The sequence below is a fragment of the Tachysurus vachellii genome, chromosome 17 (assembly GCF_030014155.1).
Source record: "Tachysurus vachellii isolate PV-2020 chromosome 17, HZAU_Pvac_v1, whole genome shotgun sequence".
In the NCBI taxonomy this organism is placed as follows: domain Eukaryota; kingdom Metazoa; phylum Chordata; class Actinopteri; order Siluriformes; family Bagridae; genus Tachysurus; species Tachysurus vachellii.
The window spans coordinates 20,413,232-20,434,528 of record NC_083476.1 but is presented as its reverse complement, the minus strand read 5'-3'; the positions used below and the strand labels follow the sequence as shown (position 1 = coordinate 20,434,528).

The window sequence follows — 21,297 nt, the reverse complement described above, 5'->3', positions numbered from 1 at the left end:
AATACTGGTAAGAAATAAAATAAACTTTATAATCTAAACACGTGGCTATTCGCTGCAATATTTCAGATTTTTCCCTGTACTTAGACTACAATACCCAGCCTATGGGTTTTATTTTCATTCCAGCGGCATGACATTGCGCGTCCAAAATAATAATAAGAGTTTTCATTGGACAGACAGACGAAGCGCTGGATTCCTATTGGTCCGCGCAGACGTCACTCATCCGTCCTGCGTGACTCATGTGTGTGCTCCCTTGGAGGAAACAGGAATGGAAGGAATCAGCAGTGATAACGGAGAGGAAGGTAGGGCTTTATTGTAACTGTGTGTACACGTTCTGCTACAAATACACGTTTTCTCATACGTTCATGGTTTGATTTTAGGTTTAGAGAGAAATAAAAGAAATACAAAGCCCGGGTTTTGTATGAATCAACTTGAGGAGTCGAATCAATTGAATTTGAATCTAGCTCTTTCGTGTGGCTCGATTAATATTTTATTGGCTTTTTTTCCTCCCTCCCTTAAATGGCAGGAAGAAAGCTTGTAGTGTGTGCGAGACGTCGATATGATGATGCTGTAGTGACAGTGAGGGTTAATTTATCAAGGCTGTGGAATAATAAAGTGGTGAAGAATCGAATCAGGGTGTCGAATCTCTTCTGTCGGATCTTTTATCTTCTTATTTGACAGCTGTGTGGAAACCCTTTGTTAAACATTTAAACCTTTTAATGAACCTATTTATTAGGCTAGAAAGTCTGAGATGTAAGTAAAGTAGCGGATTCGTGACAACAACAGTGTTACAGTGAAGTGAGCTTTACACTGGAACCGAATACATTTAAATGGCGGACGCTAATGGCACGTCGACCCCGGCCCGTTTCTATGGAAACCGCCACCTTTGCCCCGCCCCCTCGCTTGCCTATAAAAGGCGGATAGAGGCTTCCATAAATCAAAATTCCACTCAGGAGTGAGGGCTAAACGAATGATCTGTTGCCAGTCGAGAACAAAAAGTTCATGTGCTTGAGCAGGTCCTGGTTCTGGTTCTGGTTCTGGTCCATATCCTGGTAATGATCCTGGTTCTGGTTCTCGTAATGATCCTGGTCCTGATTCAACTCCTCACATTTATTAATCAAACCCTAATCCATAAAAAACCCACTTTATGACATTTCTCCAGTCTGAAACACACTAAAGCATCTCCAAAACTCTGGACCTTTGGCTCCACTCCTTCTCCCAGGTAAGAGGAGCCCAGATCAGATCCGTCTCTCCACCCCATGGACCTTTCGATCTGTATTAAGACTGATAACCGCTCACAATACTAACATGCAATCCAAAACACAAACAGCAACTGAACAGCATACCACAAACATCTGAAAAGCAAAACCATCCCCATGTTGCTTAAACATCAGCAGGTTTATATGGAGGACACGAACACGGTCCGGTCATCCGCATTGTATGTAACGTCCGTCGGTGAGGAACCACGCCGTGCTGAAAAGGACCATACAAAGAAATTTTGAGGCATTTATCGTCCACAGACGGTGACGTGTTGCGTCAAACTGGTGAAAACCTTAAAAGTCCTGCGTAAATAAGAATTAAATAGAATACATTTACTATTAATGGACAAAAATGAAGATGGAGACAAATGATACACTTTTGTGACACCTATTTGCAATAAACTGTGCTACATGCATCTAAAGAGCTTGTTGCATCAGAAAGCCTTTAATTTGACTGTAGCGATGGTTTTGCTTTTCAGTGTAGCACGTTTTTCACACGTCACTATTGAAAACCAATTCTGTGTCCAGTCCATGTATGCTGTATTTCAGGCTATTGTGTCCGGAACCCATAGCACACGACTCGAGAGACATTCCCCTGGAATTCCACTTCCGTTTCCACTCGTTTTTTTATGGTCTCGGTCATGTATGAATTTGACTCATCAACACACCTATGATATGTTTATTGCTTCTGTTCTAGGTTGCTTGCATTTAGTCCCTTTCTATACAAGGAAAAAATGTGTGTATTTTTATATTGCATATGTTTCAAATGTTAAAAAGGAACAAATGTGATCCTGCCTCACGTATTTCTGTTTATTTTTTTTCCTTCAGTACAGAATACTCTGCATTAAGTTTGCTGGTGGGAGCATGGCAGCAGGTGAGCAATCGGCATTAGATCAGGCCATCCTTAAAAACATTCTTGTTTGCCGTAACCCGACCGACCCTGTCAATTTAGGACCGACTCAATTTTTTATTTATTTTTTTTTTTTGCTTTAAGTCCGACCGACTTTCCGGTTGTAAATTTGCGTTAAGACCTACATCTTTTTTTTTTACTCTTCAAACAACTAATACAAAAGCAGTAAAATAATATTAATTATATTTTAGTAAGTATTGTAAATATATAAATTTTCCAGGCCTACAAACAAACGAAGGCTACATTCTTTCTTTTAAATAAAAACCCGTGACATCATCTATGTTTACACTGTCGGTTAACGGATGTCACACTACGGCCTGTGCGTTCGCTTCGTCTCGTCCTCTCATTCACTGTCAGAGTCGACGGTTCGCGCTTGGTAACGATGGCTGCGGCTGCAGAAAACAAAATGTTCCCGGTCACCGTTCAAACAAATTTGTTTGTGGTCTATAAAGCCTGCGTCAAAATGAGGTACGCAATGATGCGTCCCGAAGGCACGGGTTGAAGACTCAGTCAGCGAAGTCATGATATGCTAATTTGTTTAAATTCACCGTCACCAAAATTGTACTTTTGTTTTACATTGAAACTTAACTTTCAACTTTACATTGAAAAAAATAGACCTACCTACCGACCCTTTTTTTTTACTGTTACTGCAAACCAAAATATTTTTAAGGATGGTCTAAGATAAAGATAATCTCACACACACACACACACACACACACACACACACTATTTCGCTCATTTAGCACATACGAGCCACAGCATATTTTTAAACAGTTATTAAATGAATGAATCTCAACCTTTTCCAGTGTTCTTTCAATGAATTCTATTAGTGTTAATCATCAAATTAAACTCTCTAGAATCATATGTCCTGCCCCCAGAGGTCCGTCGTGCTCCACGGCCGTTGCACGTTAGCAATAAATATGTTTCTTCAATTTGTTGAGGCAAAAAATCGACCAACTTGAGGCTTTAACATGCTAGAATGTATCTCCTGAGTAAGTTAAAAGCCCGTGTTAACATCTTCGTATTATCTAAGATTGCGAATCTGCTATTATTCCTGTTTAGATTTGGCAGGGACGTCGCATGACGATCTCGGTTAACTCAATACGTCATCATGACTTCGTGGTCCAGACAGAACATATATATATATATGTACACACTTGTACATATATACACATATATACAGCATGAATTCAGTCTAAGAGCTGATTTTTCTACAGTTGCATTCTGTCTGCTATGTAAATTAAAAGTATTGTGATCACACATTTTGATTCATTTTAATATGTATAATACATTACAATATATACATTATATATATATAATATATATAATGTATGTGTAAGTAATGTACGTGTGGTAGACAGAGTGAATGAACTGAAAGGAAACTGCTCCATAGTAGTAAACAAAGATCTTACAGTAAAATCTGTGCGCTAACTTGGCGACTGTCCCAGCCGGTTATTCTCAGTCAACAACAAGACCAGGCTGCTATCGACTTGAAAGGGGAAAGTCCCATAAACCAGAAATGAAGGGATTAGTGAAAAGAAAAATGATGTAAACAATGTGTTTTTGGCTCGAGTAAGACTTTGAGGAAGTTATAACACAGCTAAGTTTTAGTGCACTTACAGTAACTGAAACCCACACAACACAATGGGGGATTTTTTACTCAAAATAATTAAAAACAAATCCTTTTGTTGTTGGTTAATATGTGAACCAGTTATTTATTTATTGATTTATTTATTGTTTACATTTATTTAAATTTCATTATATAATACATCATATTTAGTATTTTTAATATAGTATTTTTTTTTTTTTTAATATTTAGTATTATCATATTTAGTATTTTTAATATTTAGTTGGGTTTTTTTTTACATACAAATAGTGGGATATTAAGAAAAGACTGATGTAATTCTTACAGATCAGTTAAATATTAGGGTAAAAGACGCCCGAGTCCTTCATTGGTTTATTGTCAAGAGAAGTTCGAGGTCCTCTGTGACCAAAAAAAAAAAGAGTCTGGCAGATTTTAACAGGGCGCGTTTAATTTCATGAAACTTTGAGCTGATGGATGGTGTGATGATTGATGATTGATGTTCATTAGGAACAGAATAACAAATCACTCACTTTCACTCACTCACTTACTCACTCTGTCTCAGTTACTCACACTCACTCACTCTCACTCACTCACACTCACTCAGACACACTCGCTTACTCACACCCACTGACTCACTCATTCAGACTAACTCAATCACACACTCACTCACTCACTCACCCACTGACTCACTCATTCAGACTAACTCATTCACTCACTCACACTAACTCACTCACACACTCACTCACTCACTCACCCACTGACTCACTCATTCAGACTAACTCAATCACACACTCACTCACTCACTCACTCACTCACTCACTCATTCACCCACTCACTCACTCACCCACTGACTCACTCATTCAGACTAACTCATTCACACACTCACACTCACTCAGACACACTCGCTTACTCACCCCCACTGACTCACTCACCCACTGACTCACTCATTCAGACTAACTCAATCACACACTCACTCACTCACTCACACACTCACTCACCCATTGACTCACTCATTCAGACTAACTCAATCACACACTCACACTCACTCACTCACTGACTCACTCACCCACTGACTCACTCACCCACTGACTCACTCACTCAGACTAACTCATTCACTCACTCACACTAACTCACTCACACACTCACTCACTCACTCACCCACTGACTCACTCATTCAGACTAACTCATTCACTCACCCACTGACTCACTCACCCACTGACTCACTCACCCACTGACTCACTCACCCACTGACTCACTCACTCAGACTAACTCATTCACTCACTCACACCCACTCACTCACACTCACCCACTGACTCACTCACTCAGACTAACTCATTCATTCACTCACTCACTCACACTCACTCACTCACACTCACTCACTCACACTCACTCACTCTTTCGCTTTGTTATATAGCATTCCTAAATGGGAAGGATGCAAACTCTCTCCTCAAGCGTTTTCCACGTGCTAATGGGTTCCTGGAGGAGTTTCGACAGGGTAACATCGAGAGGGAGTGTGTGGAGGAGAGCTGCAGCTTCGAGGAGGCCAACGAGGTGTTTGAGAACAAGGAAAAAACAGTAAGTGCTCCTCGATATCAGACCGTGAGTTCCAGTCAATTGAGCTTTGGTTAGGATTGTTTTTTTTCCTGCTTGTAATTTACTGTAAAAATGAACCAGTGATTTAAACAGCCAGAATAGATTCCTAAAAACATTTCTATCATTTCGGTTTAAAGAGCGTAAGATGAGTGTGTAATAAAACTACAAGCTGTGTGGTCAGGAACTGCTGGCTGGCAGAGCCAATCCTGAAAACTCACCTTTTCTATCGAACCCTTTTACGATACTTGACGGTTTCACTGTTGATCTCATCTGCTGCTCAAAATGTCTGACAGGTCAGTCTACAGAATCTACAGGAGCAGAAACGCTTCAATTTAGTCTTTCGTTCTAATATCGATATCTGGAAATGCTGTCTTTATTAGCATTCGGGTCGACCAGCCTTTGTTTCCTTTGTTCTGCCGACGAGTGATCAAGCGATTGTATAAGACCCCTCAGTTGGAAATGAGTCAGTGTTGAGCTCATTGAACTGCTGTAAAGATGTTTGGTGTTGTGTAACTTGCCCACCAGCCCAGCGCTGCTATCGCTGCGTAGAAATACTGCAGGATGGTGAGTTTCCTTTTGTGAGACATGCAGATTGCTGTACTGAAGCTAAGCCGTGTAGAGCAGCTAAGCACGAATTAGTCATTAGTTGTGTTTTTAAATCCACAGATATTTCTATACTATCTTCTGTAACTGATTAGTAACGATGATCCGTTATCCATTCCTGCTGTAATGCCTGTAATTATTAAAATCAAAGACAAAACTCTAGAGGAAAAAACTAAATAAATAAATAAATAAATAAAACCGGATAACACGATAAACACATCTCTTCCTGATCGTAGATGGAGTTCTGGAAGACCCGCAGCTTGTACACCGTGAACAACAACGCAGAGACGCGTTCAGGACGCGCTGACACCGTGTACATGGTGGTCCCGCTGCTGGGCGTAGCCCTTCTCATCATCATTGCGCTCTTCCTGATCTGGCGCTGCCAGCTGCAGAAGGCCACGCGCCGGCGCCCGGCGTACACGCAGAACCGTTACCTGGCAAATCGCAACACCCGCAGCCTTCCCCGAATCCTCGTGCACCGTGACACCCCTTCACATTCAGACAACACGCACTCCAACGAGAGGCCCAGCATGGTGCTCAGCGGAGGGGAAAGAGAAAGAGGTGGCGTAAGCTCAGGGACCCTGGACTGCTCATTGCAACCTCCGAACGGCCGCGGACTCTACGTGCAGGACTCGTCTATGTCCGTCGCGTCTCGTCTATCGGGGGCCACACCTCCACCGTCTTACGAAGAAGTGACAGGCCACTTGGAGAGCAGCAGCGATGAGAACACCACCCCGTACAGCGACCCGCCTCCCAAGTATGAGGAGATTGTTAAAGAAAAGTGAAGGTACAACTTTGTTGGTCTCAATCAGACCTAAGTGTGTTTAGGATCCCGAATTGCCACCTACGTGTGTGCACGAGGAGAGCTACCAAATGGTCATCCTTAAAATGTTTTTATTTCCTGGAGTCAAATCATCTGAACTTGTTTTTTTGTGGATGAGACGCCTGCGTTTTTTTTTTGTTTTTTTTTTGCACTCTTCCGGAACCACGACCAGCTGCTCACCACACAGCTACACCTCGCACCATCGTCAGTGTCTTTCATCGTATTCAGTGCTTTTTATGAATCGAGGCTCCACCGTGGTCGAACGAAGTGCGGAAAAGGAGACGAGGTGTTTTTTTTTTTTCCGTCTTGTTTACTTTGTACAAAAACGAGGTGGAGCTGCACAAAACCTACGAGCATTTTCGTTATTACAAAAAGACAACCTTGTGATTTTTTTTTTTTTTTTTTTTTTTAAACACAAAACGGAGAATCTACTGTTGAATCTAATGTAAACAAATGTGTGTGCCATATTCCACATGTATGTTGCTACTATTACTAGCGATTAGCTAGGAAGTGTCACAGACGCCGACATTCTTATAAACCCGCTCAAAGGACATATGTAAAATTACTACAATACTGCACCAGAGGGGATTTTTAAAATAATATGCAAATAACAACTCACACACACAACAATGTTAGAAATGATTTCCTAGTTTGTAAACTCTCCTAATCTGCGTACCAAAATCAACGCGCGCCTTAAACACTTGGGTTTAAACATCAATCAGTCAGTCTGTTCTGTGTTTAACAAAGCTGTCAGTGATTTCACCAACATAATGAGGGTTTACTCTCAATACTGTGCTCACACACACACACGCACACACAGTTTCACACACACAGACACTGTCCACTGTCCAATGCGTGGTGGCGGCTCGTCTATAGAGACAGATCGGGCAGAGCGACAACGGACCGAAGTACTAATTTATTTATTAATTAATTTTTTTGAGTGACTAGCGATTTTGAAAAAAAAAAACAAAAACGCTCCATTGCTTTTCTAGTTTTCTTGATGCTCCTTGTAACTCCATAGCGTTATCACCCCTAGTGGTCAAACAGAGGAACTGCAACATTCGCTGTTAGAAGCCTATTGGGACAGGAATGACACTGCCCCACTGCCCCATGCTCAATGAGGCGGAGCAGTAGACGGCACAGTTAATTACGTGGTTGCCAATACCATGTTTTCTACCCCAGATTGGGGTCAAAAAAATAAAATAGTAAATAAATAATTAAAAGTATTCAATAATTAGAATAAAATCGAATAGGTTTCTACCAAAAAGGGCACAGTGTCAGGGTAGGAAGGGTGGATGTGATGTACAGAGCCATTTCTGTTGGGGTGGAATAGGGGGATTATGGTGTGGATACATCAGAGACCCGGTGCGTGTTTTTTCACCACAGTGATGGGGTTGAGAACACGAACAAAAAATGTGTCTCCCTTTTTTCTGTGTCCAGTTTTTTCGGGCTGGTTTCAGACCTTTTGAATGGATTATGAGAATAATAATTAAAAGCTGGTATCTATCTATATCTATATCTATATCTATAATATATAAATATATATATACATATATATATGTATATGTATATATATATATATATATATATATATATAATATATATTATAGATATAGATATGTTAGATATAGATGCTGTTATAGGAGATATATGTATAGGAGATATATGTGTATATGTATATATGCTGTTATAGGAGGTGTGTGTGTGTGTGTGTGTGTGTGTGTGTGTGTGTATATATATATATATATATATATATATATATATATATATATATATATATATATATATATATATATATATACACACACACACACATACATCTCCTATAACATCATATATACATATATACATACACACGTGTCTCTCGGCTTTATTTTATTTGAGGCTGCGTCGTTATTAATGTCGTCCTGCCCAACGAAATCTATGGTCAAGAGCCGCCTCTGCTGCTGCGACTACATATAAATAAACATATAATATAAAATACAGATAGCACAATTACTGGATAAACTAACATTCCAGATCCCTAAAGATTCTTCCCCACATTCCTCCCTCTGCTCTGACTGTTTACAGCTTTTGTTACTCTTTTTTTATATATATAACGGCATAAACAATCTGTGTGTAATTTGTTTAAAAAAAAAAAAAAAAGAAAGAAAAAAAAAGCATTACGTTGCTTTCGACTTCACCAAGTGCTATACTGTAGTATTTTGTATAATGCTGCTTGTCTTCATGCCATGTCATTCCTCACGAAACTATTTACGACTCTAAGTTCGGAGTCTTAACCGGATGCTAAACTGCCCGACTGAAATAGTCTTTTTTTTTTCCAGCTCAGGTTTAAGCCAATCAACTGCCACCTTTGCAGGAAATATTGTGTGCAGATATGTTTTATATATAAACACACATATATATGAAATCCTTTTTCACTGCCACTACCAAATCTAATGATTGTGCACTAGTATAAGGGCGATTATTATTATTATTACAATTATTATTATTATTAGTAGTAGTAGTATTTATTTTATTATTTTTTTCTTTTCAAATTTAAGGGCAGTTTAGCACAGCTACTATCAGGCGAAGTAGTGTCTCGTGTTAATCACTGTACGTTCGGCCGAGGAACTTGATAGAGAGCTGACGCAGGACTCCTGATCCAAAGAGTTTGATAAAGAAGCTTTTGGTGCACGCTCTCGCTAGGAAGAACACTTGCATTCAAAGCTTATCTTATTATAAGCTTTTTATTTTTTTTTTTTTAGAATAGAGTTGAGGTCAGTGTATGTTGCATTCCTACGTTTTTTATTTTGAAAGCAAGCAAAAGTTTTTTGTTTTTTTTTATTCCTGGGCCAAACACTAAAACAGGGAACGAATTCACCTTTTTCTGCAGCAAAATTCTGCTCATGCTACTTCACAGCGTCGCAGAACCCATTCGGAGGAAAGTGTAGTCTGCCCTCTTCCACATACATGAGCTTATAGATGCCTTGCTGGATGATTCTTGTGTCACTGTGATTGACCGGGCAGACAGAGAATGCCCCTCACACCCAGCTCTTTTGGACTCCAGGCCATTGAGGTTTATGGCAAATTCATTTACGTTTACTACACTGGGCAGACTTCCTTATCCAGAGCGACTTACATTTTATCTCATTTATACAGCTGAGCAGTTGAGGGTTAAGAACCTTGCTCAGGGACCCTGGGGTGGCAGCTTTTGCCCCTTTTCCACCAGAAAGAACCGGGTGCTGGTTCAGAGCTAGTGCTGGTGCTGGTTCAAAGTTGTTCCACTGGCGAACCTTCTAAGAACCGGTTTGTCTTTCCATCGGTTAGAGAGCATCACAGAGCCGAGTCTGACGTCACTGTATACGTGTCACGTTTCCCAGCAACGTTAGCGCAGCAGCGACAAACACAAACATCAACAATGGCGGATGTTGCTTTACTGTTAATGCTCATGGCTTTATGAACCTACATTGGAGTCCAAACGCGACGAATCCAACGTGTACGTGCAGCTCCATGTAATCTGTATAAACTGAGGTTGTTATCGAGAAAATACATAACATTATTTTATCATTAACACAGAAAAAAGTTAGCCTTAGCATGTAGCTACCTACTATCATGTGTGCTGATAATGTATCATATTGAGGTAAAGTAAAAGTGTATTAAACATTAGTATACTTAAGGTACATTATCAAATGCGCTAACAGTAGCCCCGCCCCCAGCTCCGCCCCCAGCCCCTGACACAAGCGGTTCTTAAGTCTAGACCAGCAACGTTTTGGTGCTACTTAAGAACCACTTTTCCTGGTTCAGGCTCCGAACCAGCACTCAAACTGCCTTGGTGGAAAAGGGGCATTGGTGGATCTGGGATTTGAACTCACAACCTTCACATCGTTAGACTCAACCCCTTAACCACTAAGCTACCACAAATTAAAATTTTCCAGAAAGCTGTTCTGTTCTGAAAGCTGTTCACTTGGATAAAAATATTTTTAGTAAATAAAACAGTGATTTATTTTATTCATTTAATGTTTCTATCTGTTTCACCATACAAACTCCAGAAGTTCGTATTTAGTCCATCAGGCATTAACCGCATCTTCAATCAAAACCTTTTACTATTAGCGACCCTGCAGTTGCTGCTACACACCGAGATGACTGTTCAAGTTTATTATTTTATTAAGTCCAGTAATTGTTTTCAATTCCAAAAAGCACATTTTGCTTTTTTTTCCAGTTTGAAATAAAAAAAAAAAAAAACGACGAACGCAACATACGCTGACCGGTTGAGCTCAGGCTTTCTGTCTATGTTCTGTTTTGGACCCCAATGATGGATTTCCTGAGATTTGAACTTAGAAGCAAACCTCGAGCAAGAAATTCAGATCATAACGCTGAACATGAGACTCAGATGATTATAGAAATAATGATAAAAGCGGCTATTATGGGTTAAATGTATGAGGCTTTGTTGCTGTATGTGTAACGTAATTTAAAATTCAGACTGTGAAGTTTTGGGGCGGAGCTTCGATTCTCGTGCCTTTCTTTTTCCTGTCTGATTTTTTGAACACATAAAGGTGGTGATCAGATTATCAAAGCCTTGTGAATGCTTTGAGCGTCGTGATGGCTGGAACATCTGATCTGATCTCAGTGGGTGATTTTTCTTTTCGAGGCTCGGCCGGTGAACGGATGGAGCTTAAGAGCTGAGAACAGTATTTGAAAATGAATTCCATATAGAAGCCACATTTTCTCCTCAAGTTCTCTTCAAATAGCTACTTTTCTAAAGTGATGTTAAACACAGGACCAGCGTAACTGTTAAGGTTTACACACGTTATTAACGGTGAGGCTATGCTAACTTTCTGATTCTTAGCAGCTAACTGTTTAATAACGGTGTGTTTTTCAATACAACATTTGTACATCAACAACGTTTGATGTGATCCGTCATTACGGTTCTTATCCTTTTTGACTCTAACCTATGTCTCTTTGGCTCAGTTCACAGACTTTAAAAACGATCCGATTGTACGAAAGTTAAAAGCTTCCGTACACGTGGTTCAAGTACCACAGTTACATCGGTTGCTAATTCGACCACTCGTGTTTGTTAGAGAATGGAAGAATGTGCAGGAGTGAATGTGTGTGTGTGTGTGATCTATTTTTATTCCCATTTCTCTACCTACAATGTGCCACCAGAGCCACGTGATTTGTTTACATGATGTGGCGTGTCGTGTGAATTTACGTGCACCTTCGGTCTTCTGCTCAGCTTACCTGCATGATGCTTGTTTTGTTTCATCGTAATGTTTTATTTTTCAAGACTGTAAATGACATCTATCTTTTTACTAAGGCTCTAGATATATATATAGTATGTCGATGTGCTGGTTACACCTATTTAAACTTTTTTTTTTAATCAACAGGAGCGCTGTTGAAGTTGTAATACGATCCCTGTTTATGTAATACGATCAAATGATACATGCGTGTATGTGTGAAAGTGTATAAAACATGTTAAACATATCTCTAACTATATATTCACCTTCCCCATTCTACACAGATGTACTATTTTTAATATTTACGCCCATGTACTCTCACTGGCCACTTTAATAGAAATGCCTACAGAGCTGTTTCTGGAGTTCAGTCATGCAGTTGTTGAATTTTCAGCCAATCAGGTAGCAGTAGATTGTGTAGATGATGAAATCATGTAGATACACGTGAGTATTAACTAAAGGATGCTTTAGTAACCGAAATAACTGTTCTTTAAAACCGTGGCGAGTTGAGAATCACCTCCTCAATAGCTTGAAGCTTGAGGTGGATAAACTACAACAGCAGACTACGTTGGCTTTTACAGTTTTCTGAAAAATAAATAAATAAATAAATACCGCATAAAAAAAAGTCCTTGCATCAGAAGTTGGAATTTTGGAAAAAAGCAGCAAAGTCAAAGCAAATTTTAAAAAAGCAGCAAAAGCAAACAAATGTATAAAAATCAGCAAAATTAATTACATTTCGAAAGAAGCAGTAAAATCAAGCAAATCTTTGGGACAAAAAGCCTCAAAATCGAGCAAAATTTTGAAAAAGAAGCAAAATCAATCAAATGTTTGAAAAAAAGCCTCAAAATTCGAGCAAATTAAAAAAAAATAATAATTACATTAATTGAAAAATAAAAGCTGCAAAATTAAGCAAATTCAAGTTGCAACGATCACTAGAGGGACCGATTACTTTCTAAACGGATGATTGTATGAATGACCAGAGTCGCTATCAATGTTCTATCAAAGTGGCCGTCTTGATGCACTGATGCTTTAATATATTCGTTTTATTTATTTATTTTTTTGCAGAATTTTAACCTATTCATAATCGGGCTATAGATACACATACAGCGCTACCGTTAGCACAAGTTCAACGAAGATGAAAAAGGTCATTCCCATGATGTACGGTTTGTTTTTGTTTCTCTGTGAACTGAAAATTGTTGGTCTTCCCCCTGCCAAAAGGATTTTTTGCTCAAGTTTACATCTTTATAGAGCTTCCAGTCATAGTGACTTAAAAAACGGACATGACACTCGTGTAATCCCGGCTGTAAGAAATCTGCTCAGATGTACATCATTCTGGTCTTCAATGCTGTACAGGTCACAAGCTTCAATAATAAAAAAAAAAACACCCATCGTTCTTGTTATCTACTGCATTTTGGATTTCTGTATCCTATCCTTCTTTAGGAACATTTACTGAAGTAGATTGTGAACACTTTTTGGCTTGACCCTTATGTTTGGCCATTAAAGCTCCAAAGTATTAGCACTTTGCTTTAATATTACAAAATGTACCTTGATGCCATGATTTACATCTTTTCATATACATTTTAAAGACAGAAGAATCATGGTTTCATGGAAGAATTACACATATATTTCACCAGACATGTAGTTGATCAACTGTCAATATTTGTATTTTTTTTTTTTTTAATATTCAGTGGAACGTTGAAGCTAATGTAGCTAACAAATAACAGAAGCTTATGACACCAAATTAGCACCAAGCAAAACAACATTTTGGCAAATAGCTTTCTGTTTCCCAAATGATTTTTTTGTGTGTTTGTTTGAGTTTGATGCTAATTGTTAGTTAGAAGCTTTTATTATTTGTATATTTGCAGTGTTGAGGTTCGAGGTTCCTAAACTTAAAAAAAAAAAAAAGACTTAAAAAGGCTGATCAACTTAACCAATATTCAGTAAAAAATATTGTATACGTTTGATTATTTTTTTTTTCATCCTAAATAATTCATTTTAAACAAACAGGAAATGATAACAGCTAGCTCTTAATTTAATTAATAGATAGCTGGGGTTAATGCTGATATTTTCACCATGTTTGGTTGATGTAAATAATTCTGGATTTTCTTTTTATTATTATTATTATTATTATTATTATTATTATTATTATTATTATTATTATTATTATTAAACATGGATTTTACCCCCATTCTATTGTACTCTGGCATAACAATGTGTTTCCAAGTGCCAAAATTTCATTTCTGTCAAAGCACTGACTATATCTTTTGTGAATTATTAAACAAGTGAATTATAAAACTGTGTTTATTTATTGGTCCACTTAAAGAAAAGTGTTTACAGATTATTTCTGTTAGATTTTTTATTGGTGAATGATTCATTCCGTCTAAACGACTCTACTCAATGAATCAAACGAATCGTTTCGATTCACAAGCGCTGATGTATCGAAAGTGTATATTTACAGAGTAAACACGGTCTCTAAAGGGGAAACCTGTTTCATTTGAGGTTCTACACGTGTCTTTTGGACTTCTATGACTTAGACAATGAAGTGTTTTTGATATTTCATCCGAAACACCGCCCTGTTTAGTTATACAAACAAACGAATCTCAAAGAGTTCGATTCATAAGTGAATCTTCTCGTTCTCATGCTAGGTTTGTTTGTCATGTGAGGTCATTTACAGTGTCATCACCCTGCACGGTAACACCTGAGGTTTGTGGAACTATTTCATCATTTTATAATTTTTTTTAACTAAATCGTATTTTAGTGTCGTGTCATTTCATGCTACCTCCATTAGCGGTTTGAATCGACTCAGTGTCGTTAGTGTCATTCTGCCCTTCGTATGAACACACAATATAAATGTATTTATATAATAACTATATTATCTCTTCTCATAATCTCTTTTTTTTTACGTTTATTGACCCACTGTTTGTTTTTCCCCTTCATCAAAAACCTGACTTCTTACTTTGCTAATTCTGGCTAACTTAACTTAACGCTAATAAGCTAAGCTAAGCTGTTAGCCAGTTTATTATTGTTTCGTAAACTAGCTGTCATTTAATCATATTTCTGGGATTAATGTTATAGATGCACCACAGACACATTTTCTCTTATAATTGAACAAATTATTTGAGTAATCCGTCTATTCCTGGTGTTTGTAGAAATCTTTTGTCCAAACAAGTTTCATAACTAGCCTTGTTTACTGTCTGTAAGCTATAAAAGTTTATTAACTTGTGTTTCAACAGCACTATAATTCTGTAAAACAAGGAATAGTATTTAAAATAGCTTTTAAACTATTACTATAATCGGTTTAATATTTGTATTGACCCTTGTATTATCCTCTAAATTCTTGCATTTAAGCATTTATCTGTCTAATTCACAGATTCCATCAATAAAAGATTCATTTTAAGAAACATTTTTTTTTTTTGTTACTGGAGATTTTAAGGACCATAATGCTGAACTTTTCCCTGTCAGACCACGTTATGTCAGTTGTTTACAGACCTACTTGGGATTAAATCCAATTAACTCAATAATTAATCAATAATAGCTACTACATTGTCAATAATGAATAAAAAAAACACCTTGGTTGTGACTCTGTACGTTTTTAAATCTCCTGAAATTATAATGTGCGTGGACGTATGGATAGAGTTTGGCAATACGAACAAAAATAATCACGTTACGGTATTTCAAGATATTTTTATTATACGTGGAAAGCATTACGATATATTGGTGACAGGAATTTTGCATATATGGAAATGAACAAAAAAGTAAAAAGTGCTGTGGTGTAAATAGGTTAAAAATCCCCCTGCAGGTTCTATAGATGAATCAAAAGCTTTACATTTGTTGGTTAGAGTTTATAATTGTGTTGTTCTGTAATCATATATGCTGCTGCGTTAACAACGCTGATTCCTCAAGTCTCGTTCCAGCAATGACGGCTCCGGTGTACATCGTCGACGGCTCTCCTCTTCGAGATCCTCACTTCACAGCCGCGATCAGCGAAAGGATGCGAGTCCCGGAGCGGCTCAGAGTCGCCCAGGAGGCTTTGGAGGATCTGAAAGCCAGGGCTGAAGAGCTGCCTCCTGCTTTCAGCATGCATGTCCCTGACAGACTGTCGTTAACAGGTGAGGAAACAGCAACACGTGCTCCAGCTTTAAAAAGACTGGATTCTTTTGTACTTGTGTATACACATACGTACATGCTAATAAATGCCATTGGTCAGTCTGAGAATGGAAATTCTTCAAATAGAGGAGATAAATGACTCTTGCTGCGTGACATTTGTCAATAAATGTCAATTTTACCTGGTTGCTATACATCCACGATCACGTGAAGCTTTTAAACCCTCTCAGTTCTGTTCTATAAAAGTGTGAAATTTTGGACACTCCTATCAGTTTATCCATAAATCCTTGTTTAAATCTGACAGATGCTCCTGACCTGAGTCCACGGCCCTTCTTCTCCCAACACAACGCTAGAGGTCATGCGTCTTCCATGTGGAACCTGCAGCAGGGACCCTGGGATAGGGAAACGTTTACACGAGGGCACGTTCAGGTAATCCGACCCATTAAACCTCTCCACATCTTCCTTTGTGCACAGAAGGTGGTTTAAGATAATGATTCCTTTGTGATGTAGCAGTGAGGAATGTGTAGAGACAACAGGCAAGTGTTTAATGACTGATAAGCCTTGCATGTAATGCTGACTGTATCTGCTTGCTATCATTTGTTTGTTCTTTATCCATTGTGTTCTTACCATTTTAGATGATCTTTCTTGTCTTCCTGTTTGTTATCAGCTGTGTAGTGCGTAGGCAGAGTAGGATACGTACTACAGCCGCTGTAAAGAGGCTGTCGAGAGGCTTTAACGGTTTACCTTATGGTCCACAGAGTCCGCTACGGAGATCGTATAGCGACCAGACTTTTGGTAGAACCCCATCCGGGACACCAACACACTCCAAACACTCTTCTTCTAGGTGAGTGAAAAGCACTTTGTTGTTCGAACAGCAAACAAAATTCTCCTAAACAGTTGATGCTTTCATGTGTGATATAAGTGAATTAGATTCACTGTACTACTGTAAAATACAGCAAAAATAAATAAATAAAACAGACCAGGAAATACCAAAGACAAAAATAACTTGACAACAAAAAGGCTGCTCATGCCATCAACAGTAAAGTAATAGTGCTTGATTTAATTTAAAATAGATTAGACACAAAAAACATCACTCCCCTGTTATCCAAATACACTGTGAGTCAGATCAAATGTTATCATTATCAGGTTATTATTGTTACGATTTTGTGTCATTTTTAAAGCAACCAGCAGAGGGCGAGATAGTAAAAATAAGCTCCTTGATCACAAGCGCAAGTGATTTGGCAGAATGGACAATTCTATAGTACACTTGGTTTGCTTGACTTATTAAGCAAACTTGCTTGAAATGGAATTCTAACAAGTATAAACTGACCAAACTTGTATTTAAAAATAAACTAAAAAAAGTACTGGGAATTCCAAGTTAAGTTCCAAGCAGCTCAACATCACTGTTGCTGTTTAAAATTCTGTGTGACAAATGTTAAGGGCAATTTTTTTAAAATAATGATGTTTATGTACATGTATATGTTCAGTATAAAGGCATGCCATGAGGTAATTAACAGAAACACACACACACATTTTATATATATATATATATATATATATATATATCGTCGCTGTCAGGCAGAATCCTCGTATCTCCAAAACCGTTATTTTTCAGGAAATTAAAAAAACGCCGTACCTTATCTGCAGTGCACAGGGTTTAGTCCGCGTTGCAGTGGATTGTCTTGCGCTAAATTCCTGTCCTCAGACGAGCACCAGAACTAGCGGGGGTCAAGATTTTTTTCTTTGAGCCCAGTGTTTTGAAGACATTTACCTCAGAAGACGTGTTGATTCGTTGCGACTCTTCTTGAGGAGAAATATGCCGTGAAGCTCTCCCACGGAGTGAGGAAGAGGTGGACAGTTGAAGTGTCCAATGGAGTTATGAGATTTGCGCTCAAGCTATTTTCAAGACTTTAGATTGGTTAATAACTTGTAAAAATAACAGACCCACGTGGGGACTGACCAATAGCATCGATATGTGAAAAAATATGAAATTGACCAAATTTGGACATACGAGGTTTATACATACGAGGACGATATATATAAAACTGCTATATTCTTTAGTTCAGAAATGTGTTGAATAGATAAATAGATTAGATTGATATAGTTGCGTTTGATGGAAAATGCTTAAATCTGAGGCTACGGCAAACAATTATCCTTGATAAATTGGTACCTCGGTTGTTTATTTAGCTCAGTTTCACTTCAGCCAGATGAAAAATATCACTGACCTCTAAATTCATTGACCTGCTCCCAACCTTGAAGGTTTTACAATCCTGAAAGTTGCACACTTACCTTCACGTATCCCTGCTTTTATAGACGCCTTTAAGTAGCTAATGTACATAACACTGGTTTGTGTGTCACATCTTTGGTACCTTCCTGTTGGTCCGTCAGCAGCCAGAGTGCTGGAACGATGCTCGCTGTACCTACAGTCCCGGCCCTACCTGAACCCCGGGGGCTCGGTGTAATTGCCCCAGTCCTCCTGACACCACACAGCGTTCTGCAGGCTGCCAAGAAGCTGGGCAAGCAGGCCTCGGACAAAATCCTCCAGACCGTAATTCAGAAATACTCCTCCAGGTGACATGCCTCCCTCCACCTGCCTCAGATTTTCTCACCTACTAACAGGTTATGGTTTAATTGGCCAGTTCTGACTTTAAAGCTTCCAGCCTGGTCAAGGTTTGAGCAACCTAAACATACTGTACAAAATTTGTGAATTCATGCCGGTTGTGTCACCGCAGTTCTCTATTAACACACTCCTGGTACAGTTCTTCTGATTATGGATTCTTCACTAATCCCTTTAAGTTGATTCAACCTTCATGCTAATCCCACTAACATGTTGGCATGCACTCATTCAGTTAGCTTAGAGAATTAGCTTCATTGAGTTCACTGTGAGTTGAATTACCGCCCTATTCCTCTGGACCTGTGGGTCTCTTCCTTCTGTCTGAAGGTTTGGTTTCCCAGAAAACCCTCCAAGTCAACCAGGCGCTGATCCTGAGCAGGCAAGGACAAGGTGACAGAGAGTTTTGTTCTGTTCCTTCATATTTTTTTTTTAAAACATCATACGGTTTAAGTGACGTCTAAGCCATCTTTGATTTATTTTTTTTTATTTTTATTTTTTTTAAATAATAACACTGTAGTAAGCATGTAGTGAAGATTTGATGGGCTAAAATCTGATCCGATGTTTTCTGCTCCTCCAGTAACACCACACAGGAGTTCTGGCGCAGTCCTGAGGAGGAGAGCGGAACTACAGTCGAGTTTATAGCGCTACGCCGACAGGTTCGTTGGGAAAAAAAATAATTCTGAGGCTTTTGCAGATCGGTCACACTTTGTATAGTACAGTATATGTAAATTGAGGTGATTTCCATTCATGGATGTATTCCAGGGTTTGAGGTAGGGTAATATTCACAAATAGGGATGTCACGGTCATGTAAAATTAAAATAAAAAAAAAAAAATTATACTAATTCAAAGTATACTGTAAAAATGGCCTCATCATCAGAACTGCTCTGCTGCTGTCCTGCTGGTTTGTTTTCGGGCTGCCTCTCAGTCAGGTCCCTAGGTGGTGAAGCAATATGAAAACATTTATGAGCTCATGTTTAAGAGTAATTTCCACAGTGTGTGTTATGATGCAGCATAACCAAGAAGAAAATGTGGAACCTGTTGAACGATAGGGAATAGCTGGGTAGTGGGCGGGAACTGACAGGTGAAAAGGAAATGTGGGGGTGGTGACATCAACGACTGATCAAGTTAAACAGGACGACGTGCCATTTATATCACGTACATTATTCCATCGTTAGTTGTCGGTCTAAATTTTGGTCATGCGATTCACAAAATAACTAGAAGATGGCACCAGATTCCACCCGATCACGATTTTTCCAGCGGCAGCAGCCAGAGTATCGACTCACCCAGGACTCGCACGTCCTCAAATACGTTCCACTGGGATTAGATTCGTCTCTAAATGCCTGAACGACTTTTGTTTGCAGATGATAAAGATGAACAGACGGATAGCAAGTCTGGAGAAACAGAATGGCGAACGCAAGCAGAACGAACTGCTGCTCTTCTCACTGCTGCTGTCTGCCTGTCTGGTCAACGGCTGGTTCTGGATGCGCAAATAAACCCACAAAGTCCTCTAGGAGATCGGCTCCGAACAGACGCTAATTAACTGCTACGCTTAATACAGTACTCGGCGTAAGAGCTCGCTGTGTCCCGAGAGAGGTTCGAGTCTGGAGTGTCGCGGGTTTGAGGGATTAAGAAGAATCGCAAGGTCACAAGAATTCCCACACTACTGTGAAAGTCATGACATTTCAACCTGTTAAATTATCACCCTTTTCTGGACTCCCCCTAAATTATACTCATTGTAATTCTTATTTATTTTTTTCTCGACTCAGTAGAACCTTTCCTCACCACCACACCCTCCGTCTTTCAGTTCACAGCCTGATAGATCCGGTCTGTTTATACGATTTTAGAAATTCTCTCTCGTTTGTTGTACATTTTTAACATAAAGGGAAGTTCGGGTAGATTCACACACAATTATGTAAACCTTTGGTTGAATTTTTACCATGAGTGATTTTTTTTTTTTGTTGTTGTTGTTGAATATTTCAAACAGTGAAACGTTCACCTAACCTTTATTTTTTTTAGTCTTTGTAAAAATGTAAACTTTGCGCAAAAAAAAAAAGAACGTTCACTTCTCGAATACGCGCTTTATATTTTTATAACCGCCACCGCATACGTTTTATGGTTTTAACAGTTCTACTAGGGTTTCACATGCAGGTGATGTTTTCAAATAAACAATAAACGCCAAGAAATCAACAATCGATTTGTTCAGTATAGTTATTTATTGAAAAAATTAAATTAAATTTCATTAAGAAAAAAAAAACGTCAAATGTTATTTGGAACACGTTCAGGAGTATAAACCAAATAATACAAAGGACAAAACTGCAAGATGAAACTGTATGAGATGAATTTTGTAAAAAATAAAATGGAAAAAAGAAATTGATTAAAGAGAGTACAATGAAACCAACAGTTATACAGTAAGAAATGTTGTCAAGCAGCAACTTGGGTACAAACTCGGTGACAAAACCAATACTCAGGAACTCAAAGAAAATGTTCCTCGCTTGGAGGATGGGGCAAAAAACTATTCATCACTTTCCCAAAGTAGAAGATACTGTACATAAGTCCAGACAAGACTGTTGAATGGATTGTCCTGAGCAGGGCTACA

At 38.7% G+C, this 21,297-nt stretch overlaps 2 protein-coding genes across 5 annotated transcripts; both read left to right on the top strand.

Annotated features, from left to right (window-relative positions):
• The first annotated feature begins 199 nt into the window (after positions 1-199).
• LOC132859868 (transmembrane gamma-carboxyglutamic acid protein 3) lies at positions 200-8,264 on the top strand. Of its 2 annotated transcripts, none has more exons than XM_060890835.1 (4): positions 200-299; positions 2,085-2,130; positions 5,166-5,326; positions 6,184-8,264. In XM_060890835.1, exons 1-4 carry the CDS (start codon positions 237-239, stop codon positions 6,730-6,732), a joined length of 819 nt encoding a protein of 272 aa, XP_060746818.1. In that variant the 5' UTR covers positions 200-236; the 3' UTR covers positions 6,733-8,264. The 2 variants fall into 2 exon arrangements, with proteins under 2 accessions (XP_060746818.1, XP_060746819.1); XM_060890836.1 differs by having other exon boundaries at positions 234-299; positions 2,090-2,130.
• Positions 8,265-14,445: 6,181 nt separating this feature from the next.
• Positions 14,446-21,058, top strand: LOC132859530 (mitochondrial fission factor homolog B). 3 transcript variants are annotated; one of them, XM_060890219.1, is made up of 8 exons: positions 14,447-14,686; positions 15,898-16,092; positions 16,392-16,516; positions 16,846-16,931; positions 18,479-18,658; positions 19,029-19,091; positions 19,279-19,357; positions 20,063-21,058. In XM_060890219.1, exons 2-8 carry the CDS (start codon positions 15,900-15,902, stop codon positions 20,192-20,194), a joined length of 858 nt encoding a protein of 285 aa, XP_060746202.1. In that variant the 5' UTR covers positions 14,447-14,686; positions 15,898-15,899; the 3' UTR covers positions 20,195-21,058. The 3 variants fall into 3 exon arrangements, with proteins under 3 accessions (XP_060746204.1, XP_060746202.1, XP_060746201.1); XM_060890218.1 differs by having other exon boundaries at positions 14,448-14,686; positions 18,476-18,658; XM_060890221.1 differs by lacking the exons at positions 18,479-18,658; positions 19,029-19,091 and having other exon boundaries at positions 14,446-14,686.
• The last annotated feature ends 239 nt before the right edge of the window (positions 21,059-21,297 follow it).

Coding starts and splice junctions, on each gene's coding strand:
- LOC132859868 (XM_060890835.1), top strand. CDS start 237: ATGTGTGTGCTCCCTTGGAGGAAACAGGAATGGAAGGAATCAGCAGTG. Junction 300..2,084: donor CAGTGATAACGGAGAGGAAG/GTAGGGCTTTAT, acceptor TTTTTCCTTCAG/TACAGAATACTCTGCATTAA. Junction 5,327..6,183: donor TTGAGAACAAGGAAAAAACA/GTAAGTGCTCCT, acceptor TCCTGATCGTAG/ATGGAGTTCTGGAAGACCCG.
- LOC132859530 (XM_060890218.1), top strand. CDS start 15,900: ATGACGGCTCCGGTGTACATCGTCGACGGCTCTCCTCTTCGAGATCCT. Junction 18,659..19,028: donor ATTCAGAAATACTCCTCCAG/GTGACATGCCTC, acceptor TTCTGTCTGAAG/GTTTGGTTTCCCAGAAAACC. Junction 19,358..20,062: donor TTATAGCGCTACGCCGACAG/GTTCGTTGGGAA, acceptor TTTTGTTTGCAG/ATGATAAAGATGAACAGACG.